The 17,149-nt window shown below is 38.2% G+C and overlaps 1 protein-coding gene across 1 annotated transcript; it reads left to right on the top strand.

Annotated features, from left to right (window-relative positions):
* Window positions 1-118: 118 nt before the first annotated feature.
* On the top strand, window positions 119-16,303 carry mtfr2 (mitochondrial fission regulator 2). The gene is made up of 10 exons (NM_001079009.1): window positions 119-220; window positions 1,733-1,824; window positions 2,740-2,874; window positions 2,958-3,053; window positions 3,613-3,717; window positions 7,807-7,931; window positions 10,201-10,427; window positions 11,732-12,044; window positions 12,740-12,920; window positions 13,870-16,303. Exons 3-10 carry the CDS (start codon window positions 2,812-2,814, stop codon window positions 13,966-13,968), a joined length of 1,209 nt encoding a protein of 402 aa, NP_001072477.1. The 5' UTR covers window positions 119-220; window positions 1,733-1,824; window positions 2,740-2,811; the 3' UTR covers window positions 13,969-16,303.
* The last annotated feature ends 846 nt before the right edge of the window (window positions 16,304-17,149 follow it).

Raw genomic sequence — 17,149 nt, 5'->3', positions numbered from 1 at the left:
CGTTACCCAGGCACCTTTCCTACGCTCAGTGCCTGATTGGACAGTGTAGCACAAAAGGTGGCCTCTAAATGCACAGCTGGCCAATAGGAAGCGAGTGCTGGGTTTGAATGTGTCGCACCCAATGTACCCTGCAAGTTCTGCTTCCTGCTGCTGGCTTAGCTGCGCTCGGCACTGGGAAGTCAGAGGTGCACGCTTTCTGCGGGAACACGGGCATTTATTGGTGAGTATTGTAGTCGCCGTGGCATCGGGTATTTACCGAGACCGTAAACCCCGACCCTTTGGTGACGTACGTGCAAGACGTCGCTTTACATATCTGCACTCAGCAGGGTTCTGTATCTTTTCTTCAGTCAGCGCAGTATATTGTAGTCTAAGGTCGTAAAATCCTTGGGAAATAGAATAGAAGTGAATTCCTGCCAAACGGATTCACAGAGAATAAGAGGAGGCTACGGAAATGATTTGCAAACTGGAATGTGGTTACAGTGTATTGGTAGGAGGAACAGTGGCACTGTTACTGCACAGGGTTTGGGAAACCAGATCCATACAGTATTTGTTATTGTAGGTGGTATGCTATAGATCAGGGATCCCCAACCTTTTATACCCATGAGCCACAATTAAATGGAAAAAGTGTTGGGGAGCAACCCAAGCATGGAAAAGGTTCCTGGGGGTGCCAATAAGAACTATCATTGGCTACTTAATAGCCCCTATATGGACAGACAGCCTACAGAAGGCTCTGTTTGGCATTATACTTGGTTTTTATGCAATCAAAATTTGCCTCCTTACCAGAAATTTTAAAATAAGCCCCTGCTTTGAGGCCACTGAGAGCAACATCCAAGGGGTTGGGGAGCAACATGTTGCTCATGAGCCACTGGTTGGGGAACACTGCTATAGATAGTACAGGTTTAAAAACAGCTGATTAATATCTAATAAACTGGGTTTATATACAGAACACAGAAATGAGAAATTTTATATAACTTACAAGACACAGGCATTTCATGTCTAAGTTTTGGATAAAGCAAAAACAAAGGTGTTCAGGAGTAAATAGAAGCCCTTCCTTGGTATCTATGGTCAACACCAGTCACCACAACCAACCCAACCAAAGTTTTTACCCAAAACTAAAAATTGGTTGATTGTCAGCTCCCTATCTGTTCATTGCAATGACAGCATTAAACTAATCGGTCCCATTAATGCAATTTGTACATCTCTATGTAACCAAATTACCTAACTTATAATGATACAATTAAAATATGTAAATTTGTGCTTATTTTGAGTGATAAATTCTCTAATACAGGACAGGCCATCTATAGGCCTGTGGGCTAGATGTAGCCCTCGAAGAGATTAGTCCCACCAAGATTTCTCAGGAGCTGTATTGACTTCTCAGGATGTTATTATTTTATTATAATAACATCTCCGAACTTATTGATTTGTACATTATTGACCAAGTATATGGAAACAGTTGGTCAGCACTGCTCTCCCTCTTGGACAAAACAGGAATTGAAGTTGCATAGTACAGCTTTTTATTTGAGAGACTCCGATCTAACCGTCGTATTCATTGATAGATAATTCAGGGTAATATTATAGGGCTGAGGGGGTAATGCACCTAAGCATGGTTGGAGGGAGGGGGGTTGCTGTGTTTTTTTTTTTTTTTGTGCATGTCTGCCATATGCAGTAAAAATTACTTGCATCCTTGTTTATTGTGTGTGTGACCCCATTTTGTATTTTCATCCTTTCACAGATGTAAAGCACCTCTCTGCAGTGGTAGTGCCTTGCTTCATGCACACATGCCAAACTGGTAATGAGGAAGGTAACTGAGAGGATTCTGAGAAGGTAAACATGAACACTGAGTAGTAGAACCTCATTGCATTAGTTGCTGAACACAGGAGATTACAGCAGTATTTTCAAAAAGACTCTGCTAACATAAATTTTAGCATATTTTTACATTTACTTAATTTATATATACTTTCACTTTTTGAAGGGCTTTTTTTTTTTTGCACAAGCTATAATTTAGGGCAAGGTCACATGTAGTGTAGATCCACTTCTCTCAGCCCTGAGTTTTTCCATCAGGCCGAGAGATGGGGATCCACTTTCCTATGCTGACCGTGTGCCTGCACTGAAAACTACAGTATCCCCCTTAGTGCAGGCACATGCAGCGAAGTAGAGCGTAGATCCACCTAATCTACGATACATGTGACCTTTGCCCTTATACAGTTATGTCTTATCTGAAGCTCAGTAGAAAATATCAATCCAAAAACTAAATTTGTAGATTTGTACATATAATGGCCACCCGACCTGGAATACACGCCTAGATGGTCGAAATCAGCCAAAGTGCCTCAACAAACATTACAATTTCTCAGCTTTATTGCATTTACTGCAGGAAATTAGCAAAAATAAATGATTTCCCAAACCTGTCTGATTAATATCTGGCCAAAAATTAGGCTGGTTTGATTTTCCCATTGGTTTGGAGACCAGCTCCTATTCCCATCATTGTAATTCGATCGTTTGGCTCAATGGCCAAATGGATTACTCCAACATTGCCCACCTTAGGTGGGAATATCAGGGGAAAGCCAAATGAGGCAATCTTACTGTGCATTGCCAGCTTTAGGATAGTATATTGCCAACTCAGCCCCTCCAGCTTTTTATCTGCCCATCTATGACCATCTTTAATTTTTTTAAATAATCACAAGATGTTGATTGCTTTCTACGTGTTTAGCTAAGAAATCATATTCCTCTGTTGTATTTTAGGTGAATTAACTCCTACAAGTCTTGGAGAAAATTTGGGTGCTCAATGTGGTGAATTATATCCAAGGTGTATCAATGTCTTTACTGTTGGAGCTCCTGCGGGAACTGATGGAATATCTAGGTATTCCAGTTGATAGGGTAAGAAAATGTATATATTTATTCCACAGGATGCAGTGAAAAAGTGGAAATGGTATTCCAATGCCTATCCTTGTGTTTTTCAGCTTGTTCCAATATGGGAAAACTATGCCAACAGGCAATATTTTCTCCGTGCTCTAATGAACCATCTCCCTTCAGTTTTACCAGGAATTAATTTGCAGGTAATGCAATACAATTTAAAATGTAAACTGTTAAAATGCATTTTTTCACAGAAAGTCACTTGGTTAGGGGGAAAATGCAGAAAGGCTAACATCATATTATGTTGGTAGTCTCCCCATCTGATATAAGCTTGCCATAGGCTTTGAGATCCACTCAAAGTCCTGTGATTTCTGCTGATTTTGGCCACCCATGCTACATGTCTAATCGTGCAGCTCATAGGCCAACCATTAGACCATAGGGAAGCCTGTTGATGAGGACAGTGTAAACACACTACACTCACCCAGTAGAATTTTCAATCCTGCTGGTCAGTATGTGCTCAATTTATGCCCCACATGCAGACCTATAAACTGCTTTCTTTGGCCTGTGTATGCCACCTTAAGGCTTAGTTTTTTGCAGCCTAGAATATGGTACATCAGATATATTGTGTAGGGAATTTTGGAGGAGGTAGCTTGGGTATAGAAATTTATTTTGTAAGCTGAATTTGTTTAAACTTATTTGTCCTTCCCCTGGATAGAAATAGAAAAAAAATTAACTATGTATTTCTTTTATTATCTGATTAAGGTTATAGAAAGATTGGAGTGTAAAGAATATGGCTGGACTCGCAGTGCGGTTCGGGTGATTGGAACTTTACTGCCATTGGCTCCTCCCCCAAGACCCTTCTTCCAGGTTAATACCTTTTAAACCAAACTCTTACAGAGGCATTGATTTAGTAAATTGACCAGTGGATATTTAGCTTGTTTTTCTACAAAGGGTTTATATACTGTAGGATAAATGACAAATTTAATGGAATATGATGAAAATGAAACCACCATATGGGTGATGGCACAGATGAAAATTTGTTGCTCTCGAGGAGGTTTCAGGTGACTCCAGAAAACAAAGCACTAATGTTTTGCCATCGGCAATTCAATTTATTGCTGGATGGAAAGCATTAAGAGGAGATTTATCCCCCATGGTAGACCAGGTTTAACTGCGGGAATCAAATCCCTAAGTGTAATGGATAGGGTTTGTGCTGAACTTTATATATCTCTCTCACCGAAAGTACTGCGCACTCTATTAATGTCCACTTCAATTTATTGCATTATAAAAATACATTAATGTTTCGGTCCTGGTCTGGAACCTTAATCAAGCTGTTACACACGGTAAAATACACATATAAGGAACTCCACCCTTTATAGGTAACAAAAGCCCCACCCACACAGGTGAGCACCAGTGAACATGCCCCATCAGGCTAAACCAAAAAAATACCCCCACTATAGACCTGTGACCAAACATCACAAATACAAAACTAAATAAAAATGTCAGAAAAAGTTCAAAACTGATAAAAAACTTATCAAAGTATATATTCACAAATATACCAATATCCATATGTCAGGGCTTGATACTACACAGTACAAAATTGCATCACACTCAATGGCGATGTATTTAAAGGTTGGTAGTCGGTGACCCACTTCCAAAAAGTGCTTAGTCACCGGTTTAGAGGACTTATTGTCCCGGAAAGCAGTATTGATGGCTGATCTGTGCACATCCATTCGTAATCGTATATTACGTATACGATTAAAGCTGATGATACTTTGGGGAAATTATGCCCTAACCCCCCCAGTTATGGGATATCGCAGAGGCAGGAGTCTAAGAGATCTGTTAGTAGTGAGTGATCTGGTTAAATGTTATACATTAGCATCGGTGGTTAAAACGTGGCTACCGACTAATGAACCGGGATGTTTTAGATGCCCAACCTGTACATCGTGTCAATACATGACACCGGTTACCAGGTTCACCCATCCAAGGACTGGACAGAGATATAAGATTAGGCATCATATCACATGTACTACTACACACATGATATACTTGATTATCTGTAAGATAGAGTGTGATGCAATTTTTTACTGTGTAGTATCAAGCCCTGACATATGGATATTGGTATATTTGTGAATATTTACTTTGCTAAGTTTTTTAACAGTTTTGAACTTTTTCTGACATTTTGATTTAGTTTTGTATTTGTGATGTTTGGTCACCGGTCTATAGTGGGTGTATTTTTTGGTTTAGCCTGATGGGGCATGTTCACTGGTGCTCACCTGTGTGGGTGGGGCTTTTGTTACACATATAAGGAACTCCACCCTTTATAGGTATTTTATTGTGTGTAACAGCTTGATTAAGGTTCCAGACCAGGACCGAAACGTTGATGTGATGTATTTTTATAATGCAATAAATTGAAGTGGACATTAATGGAGTGTGCAGTACTTTTGGTGAGAGATATCTAATACAACTATATGCAGCACCCAACCATGTGAGTGAGAGTTTTGATGTTTAAAGGAGAAGGAAAGGCTAGTAAAGAGTTAATCTCAAGCTGCAGGCATACCTTCAGTTGTCTCAATAGTGCCCTTAAGTCTCCCCATATTTCACCTGTTCAGAAGATCTGAAGCCAAACAGGAAGAATTTTACGATTGTAAACAGCGAAAAAACCGATCCGATTTTTTTCACGAAAGTTGCGCAAGCATTGAAAAAATCGCGGAACATACGACTGGACCGATCGAATGAACGCTCGGAGCGTTCGTGAATAAGTAAATGTGCCCATATGAGTCAGCTTCGTGCTGATTGGCTGAGAGCCACATTTCTAAGGGGGGGGGAGTGAGTTCTTAGCATTCTTGTGGGAGGGGGGAGCAGGATAGAGCAGAGAACAGAAAGCTGCGTGTCTCTGGCACAGGAATTAGACACAATACTAATCTTTTTTCAGAGAAGTCAGTGCACCGTTTCTGTGAGTGCTTATGGCTGTATTTACATAGACCTTTCTGATAAAGCTTACTTAGTTTTTACATTTCTTTCTCCTTTAAAGGGAGTGCAGACAATTTGATATACTATACAGCTACATAATAAATATAATATATATATATATATATATATATATATAAATATATATTATATATAATTTTTTGCCTATTGTTTTAATCACAAAAAATATCTATCTATCTATGGTTGGTATTTCTTAAACTAAGGCTGAGGGCACAACGGCTCTGCTGCTCTCAGCCTGCATTTTTTCTTTCTGAGAGAAGTACAACTTCCGCTTGAGTGCTGGCACATGCAACATAGTGGAGGTTGGCCTGAAAATGCCTGCTTTCTTGTTTTCAGTCCATCCTTTGCTCTTCTGCGTGTGCCTGCACACAAGAGGAACTAGCAGATCCAACGCTTCATGTGCCCTGGCCCTGAACAAGGCAAACTGTGAAATTGAAGCTAATTATCCACCATGCAAGAACCAAAAAGGAGCACAGTCTGATGATTTGATAACTGGGTGATGCCTAATATTTTTGCTATAAGGCTGTAATACAAATGGTGCTTGCACTGTTTCAGCTACAGAGCTCCTGAGCACAAGGGAGCCCTGTACTTTACCTGCCAGGTGATTAGTATATGGCTCTGTATGCACCTTACTTTCACAGGTTCTCTGAAGTTAAATAAGCCAGGTGTCACGTATTACTTGAGGCAGTGCTGTCCAACTTCTGTGGTACCGAGGGCTGGAATTTTTCTGGCCTACGTGGTGGAGGGACGATAGTGGAAACCAGTTTTGACCACTCCCCTTTTTTAAATTGCACCTACTTCAGTGTTATTACTAGAGCTTTTAAAGGAGAAGATAAAAACTAAGTAAGTTTTCTCAGAAAAGCTGCATCTGAGAAAGGGTATCTGACTTCCTCTCTCAGAAAAATCCTTCATTCCCAGGACCGGAGTCTGTGCAGTTCTCTCCCGTCTCCTGCTCCCCCTCCCATAAGACTTCACAAAACTTACCCCCACCCTTGGGAATGTATCATCTGAGCTATAAGGGCTATAGACTGCAAGCAGGAAGCTAAGAAGACCAAGCTAAAATGGCAGCTGCAACCTAAACAAACATAAAAAGCTTCTAGGGCTCTTTACTCAGGTATGGTAATGCTTTCTGCAGAGTAAATATAGCTTTGTAGGTGGCACTAATGTGGCGATTCTATTGGCAGTAAAATGCCAAAATGACTTTCCTTCTCCTTTTAAGACCATACCAACATCAATGGTGGTAGTGCAGTAAAAACCCAGATGGTTGGTGCTCACTGTAGGGTATCACACTTCATTCATACATAAAACAATATATTATGTTATATTAAGACATACCCTTATATCAATATGCCTCCTCCTCCTCTGTGGATAGCACAGCAACCCCCAGCATATAATTACACAACTTGGGAACCATATAATAACTATTTCCAAATGCTAACAAACTCTCAGAACAAACCCCTGCCTGGTTCACCTCCCACAGGCAGCATAGGGCAGGCAGAGTATGGCACACACAGGCAGCATAGGGCAGGCAGAGTATGGCACACTCAGGAAGCATAGGGCAGGCAGTATACTGCCTGTGTGTGCCGTGCTCTGCCTGCCCTACCGTGCCTGTGTGTGCTGTACTCTGCCTGCCCTACCGTGCCTGTGTGTGTCGTACTCTGCCGCCCTATGCTGCCTGTGCCGCCTGCTGGACAGTACTATCTTAAGGTATGTTATTAGCAGATGCAAAACTTTGCACCTAATAATGAAAGTGTAATTAATTTGTGCCAGACAAAAGTGGCACACTAGAGAGCAAGGGCATTACACGATTTTAAGATATCAAATTGGTGTATTATCAGCTTACTTTTATTTTATTCCCATGATTGTTTTCCCATGAAAATATGAAGTAAAGAGCTTCGACAGTTATAAAAATACTTTTAATGAATATTTAAAATGGAGAAAAAAAGTTAATTTGCTCTATTTCTGCAGCATGTCACAGGGCCTTATGCAGTAGAAGGAAAGAGCGATGGAGCAGTATGCAGGCCTGGGATTCCATCACTGGGTGATGTTAATTGTTTGACAGACGATGATGTTTACTCTTACACCAGATTTAGGTAAAGGTATAAGGACAGTGCTGTCTATAATTTTTAATGTCATTATCTGCTATTTTACATATTTAGGACAAAAAATTATATCATAGTGTGTGTGTGTAATAAATATAAATAAATATATATATATATTATATATATATATATATACATACGTGTGTGTGTGTGTATATATATATATATATATATATATATATATATATATATATATATATATATATAAAATGTGTGTGTGTATATATAAACAACCCAAGTAATCCACACATACAAAGAAATCAAAACAAAAGTCCATAAAGTTACAGCAGGAAAAATAAGTATTGAACTTGTCAACATTTTTACTGAAATGTATTTAATACGAAGTAGAAAAGCCTTTGTTGGTAATGACAGCTTCAAGGTGCCCCCTGTATAGAGAAACTAGTTGCATGCATTGTTCAGGTGTGATTTTGGCCCATTCTTCCACAAACTTCAAATCTTGAAGATTTTGGGGGCTTTTGCTATGAACTCTGATCTTCAGTTCTTTCCATAGATTTTCAATTGGACTCAACTCGGGTGATTGACTGGGCCATTCTAGCAGCTTTATTTTCTTTCTCTGAAACCAATATAAAGTTTCCTTGGCTGTGTGCTTGGGATCATTGTCTTGCTGAAATGTCCACCCTGGTTTCATCTTCAGCATCCTGGTTGATGGCAGCAGATTCTTATCAAGAATGCCCCGGTACATTTCTCCATTAATTATTCCTTCAAATATATGTTGTCTGCCAGTACCATATGCTGAAAAACGCCCCCACGCCAAGATGTTCTCACCTCCAAACTTAAATGTTGGTATCCAATTTTGGTCTCATCTGACCAGACTATATTCTCTCAGAATTTCATTGGCTTGTCCAAATGTTGTCCAGCAAATTTTAAATAAGCTTCAACATGCTTTTTCTTCTGCAGTGCAGTCTTGTGTGGTGATCGTGCATAGAGGCCATGCTGGTTGAGTGCATTACTTATTGTTTTCTTTGAAACAACTGTACCTGCTAATTCAAGGTCTTTCTGAAGCTCTTCTTGAGTGATCCTTGGCTCTTGGACAACTCTTCTGATTATTCTTTTGACTCCTCTGTCAGAAATCTTGCGAGGAGCATCTGGTCGTGGTCGGTTTAGGGTGAAATTATTTTCGTTCAACTTCCAGATTATGGATGGCCCCAATGGTGGTCATGGAACATTCAGAAGCTTAGAAATACGTCTGTAACCAATGCCATCAGTATGTTACAAAGGTCTTAAGAGAGCTCTTTGCTTTTACCCATCAGATGCTTCTTGTGTGGTACCTTGGTAATGAAAAACGTTTTTATAGGCCATTACGTAGGAATAAACCAGCTGATATTAATTTGCACTGATAGGGGGCAGGATTGTTTTCTAAATACTGACAGATTTCAGCAGGTGTCTTGGCTTTCCATGCCTATTTGCGCCTCATTTTCATCATGTTTTCAATACTTATTCCCTTTGTCATTCCACTTTTACACATAACTTAATTTAAAGACTTTTTTTATTATTTCTTTGTACATGTGGATTACTTGGGTTGTTACCAACATCTGGTGTAAATTTCCTGTCAATAGCCCCATTAGAAATATATTTACTGAGAAAAATGTTGACGTGTTCAATACTAATTCTCCCTGCTGTAATATATAATATACTGTATGTATCCTTTATATATGCAATCTATTGTTGGTACTGGACATGATATTAAAATTCCTAACCACCTATTACTGTAGTAAGTATTGGCATGATTCTTTTCTTTTATATATTAAAGGAGAAGGAAAGGCTAATAAAGAGTTAACCTCAAGCTGCAGACATACCTTCAGTTCTCTCAATAGTGCCCTTAAGTCTCCCTATATTTCTCCCGTTCAGATGATTAGAAGCCTCATTGGAAAAAAAAACCACTGAGCTCTGTAAAGAAAATTCCCATAATGCCTTGCTCCTGCACCAAGAGCAAGACCGGTGTGCATGCTTAGTTTGTAAGACTATGAGGAAGCTTCCTGCCGATTGGCTCAGATCTGCATTCCTAAGGGGGGGGGAGTACTTAGCATTCTTAAGGGAGGGGGGAACAGGAGAGAGGAGAGAGCTGCACAGACTCTGACACAGGAAAACAAAGAGACAACAAATCCTGTTGCTTTTGACAGAGAACTCAGTTCAGCGTTTCTGTGAGTGCTTATGGCTGTATTTACATAGACCTTTCTGATAAAGCTTACTTAGTCTTCACCTTTCCTTCTCCTTTAATACTTTTACTTTTCTCTACCAGGCATGATCTACCAGGAAACCGAAGTAGAGAAATAAAGTCTATAGCACCATCTTTCAAGAGAAATCTGAGTTGGGAGCCCATGATATTAAATAGAGTGCCAGATAAAAGTGTCCCCTCAAGTGAAAATGCTATTCAGAAAATTGCCGCCCTAGAAGATGAACTGTTGCAGCTAAGGGCACAAATCGCTGCAATTGTTGCTGTACAAGAAAACAAATCCATGCAGTCCTGTAAGCCATACTTAATTATTTTCATTATATATTGTTTGTAATCTGTAGATTTGTTTTAAAGCACCACTACTCTAGATTCATGTTGTATTAGTTTGCCTCCTGTCCACATGCATTTTCTAAACAGTCTATTGAATGGAAGATATTTCTATTTTCATCACGCCCTCAAGAATATTACCCATATTTCCCCAGTTGGGCACTATATATAATATTCACCTCACATCTCTCAGCAGTAAACTACCTAATACCAAATAACCAAATACTTTATCATGCCCCTGATGCAGTATTACACACAAGACATCACTAAAAGTTACATACCTAGTAGAGTCGGCTGAAGAGCTCTATGGACTTTTGTATGCCATTATCTAATCTTGCCCTTGAATATGTTATAGTTCATATAAACTTCCCACTGTATGAAAAAATGTTGGATAGCAATGCTTATAGGAACAGCCTTTGTATGTCCACTGTAAAGGGGTCCTTCCTTTTTTTGGGTGGAGGAACCAGTTTTGGGAAGGGCAGGACATATTAGACATTGCTTTTATTATTATTACTATTGGTAATAATGAGCTCTCCTTAAATAGTGCATTGTCTTTAAAATGGAAGAAAACACTATTTTTTTTCTAAAATCCTGTGCTGCTTCAAACCAACAAAAGGTGAAAGGTGAAATTGCTACTTGGCTATGTATAAGAGATTTGCTGAATACTGAATTCTTCAGAAAAGATTCTGACAAATACTAAAAAACCCAAACCCTAAGGTGTATATCATAATTGTAGCAATATGGAAAATGTTTTCATCTATGTGCCTTCTTGTATAGAGTGCTATATATTTAAGGGACTACCCAAAGCACTAAAAGGAGTGCTTCATTTTACAGGCTAATTAGCTTTACAGTTACTACCATGCATGTTTTTACACTTTTGATATTCCAGCTGGATATATTTTGACCAAATGTCTTTGTATCTAGCATAAGCTATAGTATGGTGCTTCTGAGACTTGTGGGGTTGTGTAATAAAAGGCACTAAGTTTTCCCAGGAGCAGTAACTCATAGCAACCAATCAGCAACTAGAATTTATTGGTCACTGGTTTAAAAGCAAATATCTTATTGATTGCTATGGGTTACTGTTCCTGGGCAAACTTAGTGCCTTTTTATTACATATGGGGGATAGAATGCTACAGTAGTAGCTACTCATAATGGCAAAATATTATTTTTTTTATTGCTTTAAGTCCAGGCACAATTTTTTTTCAGTCTTATTTATGAAATCAAGGAATGCTTAAAATATTGATATTATAATACATTTATTCTATTTTAGGTTCTGAAACCCTTTCTTCATTTGGCAGTCCCACTCCTGATTATCCCCAGCCATCTTTAACTTCTACTCCACTTTCGGGTCAGATACTGCAGCCTGTAACCCCAGCACCCCCGCCACCTCCACCACCACCTCCTCCACCTCCTCCTGCAAAAGTAAATTCTGGCGAATCTGCAATAGAACTTATAAAAAAACGCAAGGGAGTTCACAAGCGAAGCCCAAGAGAGAGGGCAATGGTAGATAATACAAATAACCCGCCCAGTATGATGGATGTACTGAAAGGCATGAATTCTGTTAGACTGCGTGCTGTAGAGAGGTAAGTCTGTCATCGTCTTTTACACCGAATCTGCTTTTCCTGTTGTGTGGTACCAACTTTCCTGTGCAGTTTTTATATTTATCTAATATTTACTCTTTCCTAAATGCTTCTAGGGCTCTTTACTTAGGTATAGTAAAGTTATCTACAGAATAAATATAGTGTTCTAGGTGGCACTAATGTGGCAAATCTATTGGCAGTAAAATACCAAAATGACTTTCCTTCTCCTTTTAAGGTCAGGGTTTGGAGCAGTCCAGTAATGTTCATACATTCTCCTCTTGGCAAACCCGTTCTGTAGTCTCGTGCTCTGCCTTCATAATGGCCCATGCATAGTAAAAGAGTGCTCCCCAAACTTGTTGCAATGTAGGAAGCATGTACTCTGGAACCTAGCTTAAACAATGAAAAACACCCACTCCATTTATATGGGTTTATTTATCATTTATCAAATGGTGAACTCTAACATTCACCTATTGATAAGTACAACTTTAAAAATCCAATACAATTGAATGAACAGCAGTGGAATCTAACTGTGGTCAGTGCTAATTTCACAGTTTGATAAATCTGCCCTATAGTATATTTTGCTTGTTTTGCTGGGTGAGTGTGTCATTCATGTCTTTTGTTGATACATCCTCTGCTTTATTCTTTTATTTTATTTTTCCACAAAAAAACATGAGCATCTGAAACCCTTTTCCCTTCAGGTCCCCTGGCGGAACACCCCTAACAAGAAAAGACAAAAAGAGGCGTTCCTTAGACGATCCAGCAGCTATTATTGCCAATGCCTTAAAGCAGAAATTTGCTCATAGACTCAAAAATGACTCATTTGATAAGGAGAACATTTCACAGGAAGAATCTCCTTTCTCCAGTCCTGAAATTCCACAGGTATAGAATGACTTTTCCTATTACATTTGTAACTCTTGCCTCAAATATCAAATAAAAACAAGCACAACAATGGAAAATGTTATTGTAAAAATGCATGTTCATGTGTACACAAAAAAACTACACAAAAACTACTTTTAAATGTTGTCTCTTAAAGGGATGCAAACCCTCCATCAATCTCTCCCACTGTTCCCTTTAGCATTCTTTTTTTTTTTTTTTTTTTATGTAACCGAGGGAGGCTAGCTTTTGGCTTATCATTTCAACACTATACTATATGGCAGACCTAGCTTTATTTAGATGTTCGGCTCTAGCAAGCTGGATTGCAGAAATAAATAATTTGAAGCTAGTGTCCACAATGCAGGCAGGATGCTAATTGGAGAATAATCTTGAATCAGCTTTGAAAAATGTTATTGATCATTGTTGCTTTGATAATATAACTCCTAACGATGGATTTTTGAACATTTGGGTAAAGTGCTTAAGCAAATTGTTTACAAAACCTTTTAAGGTACATATTTTAAATAAAAATATTTAGTTTTTTTTTTTTTTGTTTTTGTTTTACTAAATGGCTCCTCAGGACAGTTGTGTGGAGAAGGTCTTACCAGTATTTAACTTCCTCCTTTGTTGTGACTGTTTTGTTAGCAGAAGCCCAATATTTTAGCATTTACACATCCTTTAACAAGCAAATTGTTATTGCTTATTATTATGTGTATGCAAATACTAGAAACATAAGTTGTTCACACCTACGCATCTCTACAAGGCATCTCTAAAACTGTGTATCATTGTGCATTTAATCTGGTATTTTCTACATATTTATGCATCTTTTCAAAAGATCAGCTGTATTTCTCACTTTCCAAATATGTAAAATTAATTCAAACAATTTAATTGAGTTTGCAGAACTTTATATTTTGCTGTACATCATTATTAACAACCTATTGTTTTCTTTAATCTTCAGTTTGGGCGGCACCTTTTAAAGCCCATTGGAAAGCGACCACAGGCACTGCAAGACGGAAAACAAGTTTTGGTGAAACCCAGACCCCATGTATACCATTAAATGTAGCGCAATTCTGAGCTACTACAAAGACTTTTATCATAAAAGAGTTCAATGCTGTTGGTAATTTATGATTATTTCAACAAACAAAAAAGAATGTAAGTTTTATTTTTAAAAATATCTGCCTTATTTTGTCTGTCACCTATGTCATACACTGGTGGGTATTTAATAGGTTGCAAAGTAACAAAGTAGGCAGCAAGTCTAAAATGACACAAGTTGACTGGTTTTAACTTGGCTTACCTTAATTCTTTTAAATTCTTTTTGTTTCTTAAATAGGATGGTAGAGTATAAGCGTGCAGCTTGTGTGCATATTTGGTTTTATGCTTGTAGATAGGAGCTGGCATATTTCTTGCTTCAGTACCTATAGTAGCCAAAAACATGGTGCATTTGCTCTTGCATTCTGTGGATGGCACTAAATTAGCTTTGCTTTTGTACAATACTAAATTAACTTTGCTTTTGTACAATACTAGCCATTAAGGACAACAAAAAGAAGATTAACACATCTTGTTAATAGGGTATATTTACATCTGGCTTCAATGATAGACAAGTAGAAGCCATGTAGAAATCTGCTGCTGCTTTTATGTGTAATGACAGTTGAAAGAATTATTTTGATGACTTGTACTGTTAAAGGTTCAGCCTCTCCTTTAGTTATTTATTGATGCTGGTTTATTTTTTACTTCTGTATTTTATTCCATAGTCTCCTTGTTTATGCAGATGATCTTTTTATGAGCAGTTTGTATCTGTGTTGTTTTCCCCTAACCTTTACTGTGCATGGCAAGGCAGAGGGCTCTGCCATTTGCCTCACTCTGATAAGTGTGGCAGAGTTAAGTCATCCAAGTGGGCTCATCAAGACCTAGGCTGTTTGTTGTTGGGGGGGCACTGAGTTTTAGAAACTTTTGGGAGTCAAGCACACAACTGGACATGTTTATGTGACAACTAGGCAACATTCGGCAGAGGATCTCTCCTTGCATTCTTTTAAAAGGGATGCATCCTAGGACAGCAATTGCATATTAAAGGTTCGTCCTTTTGAACAAAAGTAGAAATATGTGCAGAAAAGTCATAGGAGAGATTGTTTTTAATGATAAAAACTATTCTAAATGTGTGGTGATTTGAAATGTCTATGGTAAGTTTTAACACTTGTTTATCTACTGTATATGTTTGATTATTTGATAATGATTATTTGTTCTTTTTAATTAAGACCAGTAACTGGTAAGCTTTGAAGCAGGGCTGTCAAACTGGAGGCCAGATTTATGCTTCCCAGACTGCTCAGGAACTCAATGACATCTATAGGTGACATCATTGTTTTCTTTTATTATGGCCCCAAAACATATAGTACCTGTATATTAAATAACTGCCTTTAAGAGCAAAAATGTATGATACTTGAGTGATGTTATTCTCTCAAGACGCAACACTGTTCTTTTTCAGCAGCCTTTTTAAGTTAAATGGGAAATGCAGCAAATACAGAAGGGCACTTCTGTCTGCAGACAGGTATGCCCTAGAAGACACATTTTACCATTTGCCTAGCTTCTGTGGTACATTTCTCTCTCACATGAATGCAATATGGCTATATTTATCATCTTGCATTTTATGGCTCTTTTTGAGAGGACATAAGCAATTACAATATCTGATGTAACATTGCCATGGCCCCCTAATAGGCTTTACTTCTATATCAGTCAATTGTTGGCCTTTACAAATTGAAAGCAGGTTCTTTCACTTTTAATTGTAAGAGTAAGGGTGCATATTTATTTTGTTAGGAGTAAAGTCAGGCAGCATCATGCCTTTCCAGTCTGGTCAGCTCAGTATGCCCATTTGTTTGCCTCAAAATAAGGTGACTTTTGGTAGTTTTGCTTCAGTTGAATTCACAATGTTAGTATTTGGCAGCTCAGAGGTACAAATTGTAACCCTATGAGAGCCTGCACTGTGCAGCCACTGGCTGTTTTGACTTGCCGGTAGTATTTCAATCTCAGCAGCAATTTATTTCCTGATGTTTTCTTAACTCCTTCCAAGCAATATCATAAATATTATTTGAACCATTATATGTTCGGTTTCCACAACCAATCCATTACAAAGTTTAAAAACAACGCTTTACATGTATTTTTCAGTTTGTGCTGTTACATGCTGTCAAACATTTTCTGTGTTTATATCTTAAAGACAACACCATTTTTGTGTTTACATTTTTAGGGCTCTGGTATGGTTACAGTTCAAAAATACAAATGTGACCTTTATGTTTGTACACCAATATATATATGCTTTAATTGCACTCGACAACTTCTGTACAAATTATAGTTTTATTTCTTTTTGTAAATACGGTTTTAAAATAAATCTTTAGATATTCTAATTACTTTGACCAAACTTTTTTTTTTGAGGGGGGGGGATTTAATAATTTTGTACCCACTATAAAGGCAGCTGTAAATAAAAAATATTTGATCCAGAATTCTAATTGCCTAAATTTTGATGCTGTGCTTTATTTTTTTATACAGCTTAACAATCTACCAGTATATTTAAATATAATTATAAATTAGATTATAAGTACTAATCTCAAACAATCTATAGATACAAGGTAAGTTGTGGATTTCACTGCTCCTGCTGGAAATGTAGCAGCACAGTTAATTACAGAGTTTCTGGTCAGTCAAAATGTTTTTGCTTTGGGCTGGTTCATCAGAACTGTGGATGGAGTAGAACTTGAAGCAGGTTTCATGGTAACATCTGCTCTTTTGCTTGATAAAGGGGTTATTCTGCCCCGAAACGTTGCACCTCCGCAATAAAACTTTTTAAAGGGCTTGTTCCCTAGTTTGCAGCTCTGAGTGCCATTTTGCTTTTGTTGCCAACATCTGCTCTTTTGTCATAATCCAATAAATTTGTGGTCCACCTAGATTTTTCAACTTTTACAGTCAAATATTAGGTATGTTGTTATTTTCGTGCATACACTACCAAAATGTGCCCCTACGTTGCTGAAGTGACGTTATGTGTCATGGCCCTCATCATACCCTAGCTCTGTTGCTGGATCTTTTTAAGGACTCCGCGGCAGAGGTTGGGGGATTTTTTTTTCTTTGTAAGAAAAATCTTGTATATAGGCACTCATGGGCCGAGAAGCTGCCACCCTAGATACAAATACAGCCCTAGGTACATGGGCCAGCGAGTTGCCAACTTGTTAAAGGAAAACTATAACAATGTTGTTCTCTAG

This window comes from Xenopus tropicalis, chromosome 5 (assembly GCF_000004195.4).
Source record: "Xenopus tropicalis strain Nigerian chromosome 5, UCB_Xtro_10.0, whole genome shotgun sequence".
Classification (NCBI taxonomy): Eukaryota; Metazoa; Chordata; class Amphibia; order Anura; family Pipidae; genus Xenopus; species Xenopus tropicalis.
Note: the sequence above shows the minus strand (reverse complement) of the source record. Positions and strands in the feature narration are given on the sequence as shown.

Excerpts from the sequence above, each read along its gene's own strand:
- mtfr2 (NM_001079009.1), top strand. The coding sequence starts at position 2,812 with ATGTCTTTACTGTTGGAGCTCCTGCGGGAACTGATGGAATATCTAGGT. Across the intron at positions 2,875-2,957 it reads TAGGTATTCCAGTTGATAGG|CTTGTTCCAATATGGGAAAA; the intron begins GTAAGAAAATGT and ends TGTGTTTTTCAG. Across the intron at positions 7,932-10,200 it reads TACTCTTACACCAGATTTAG|GCATGATCTACCAGGAAACC; the intron begins GTAAAGGTATAA and ends TTTCTCTACCAG.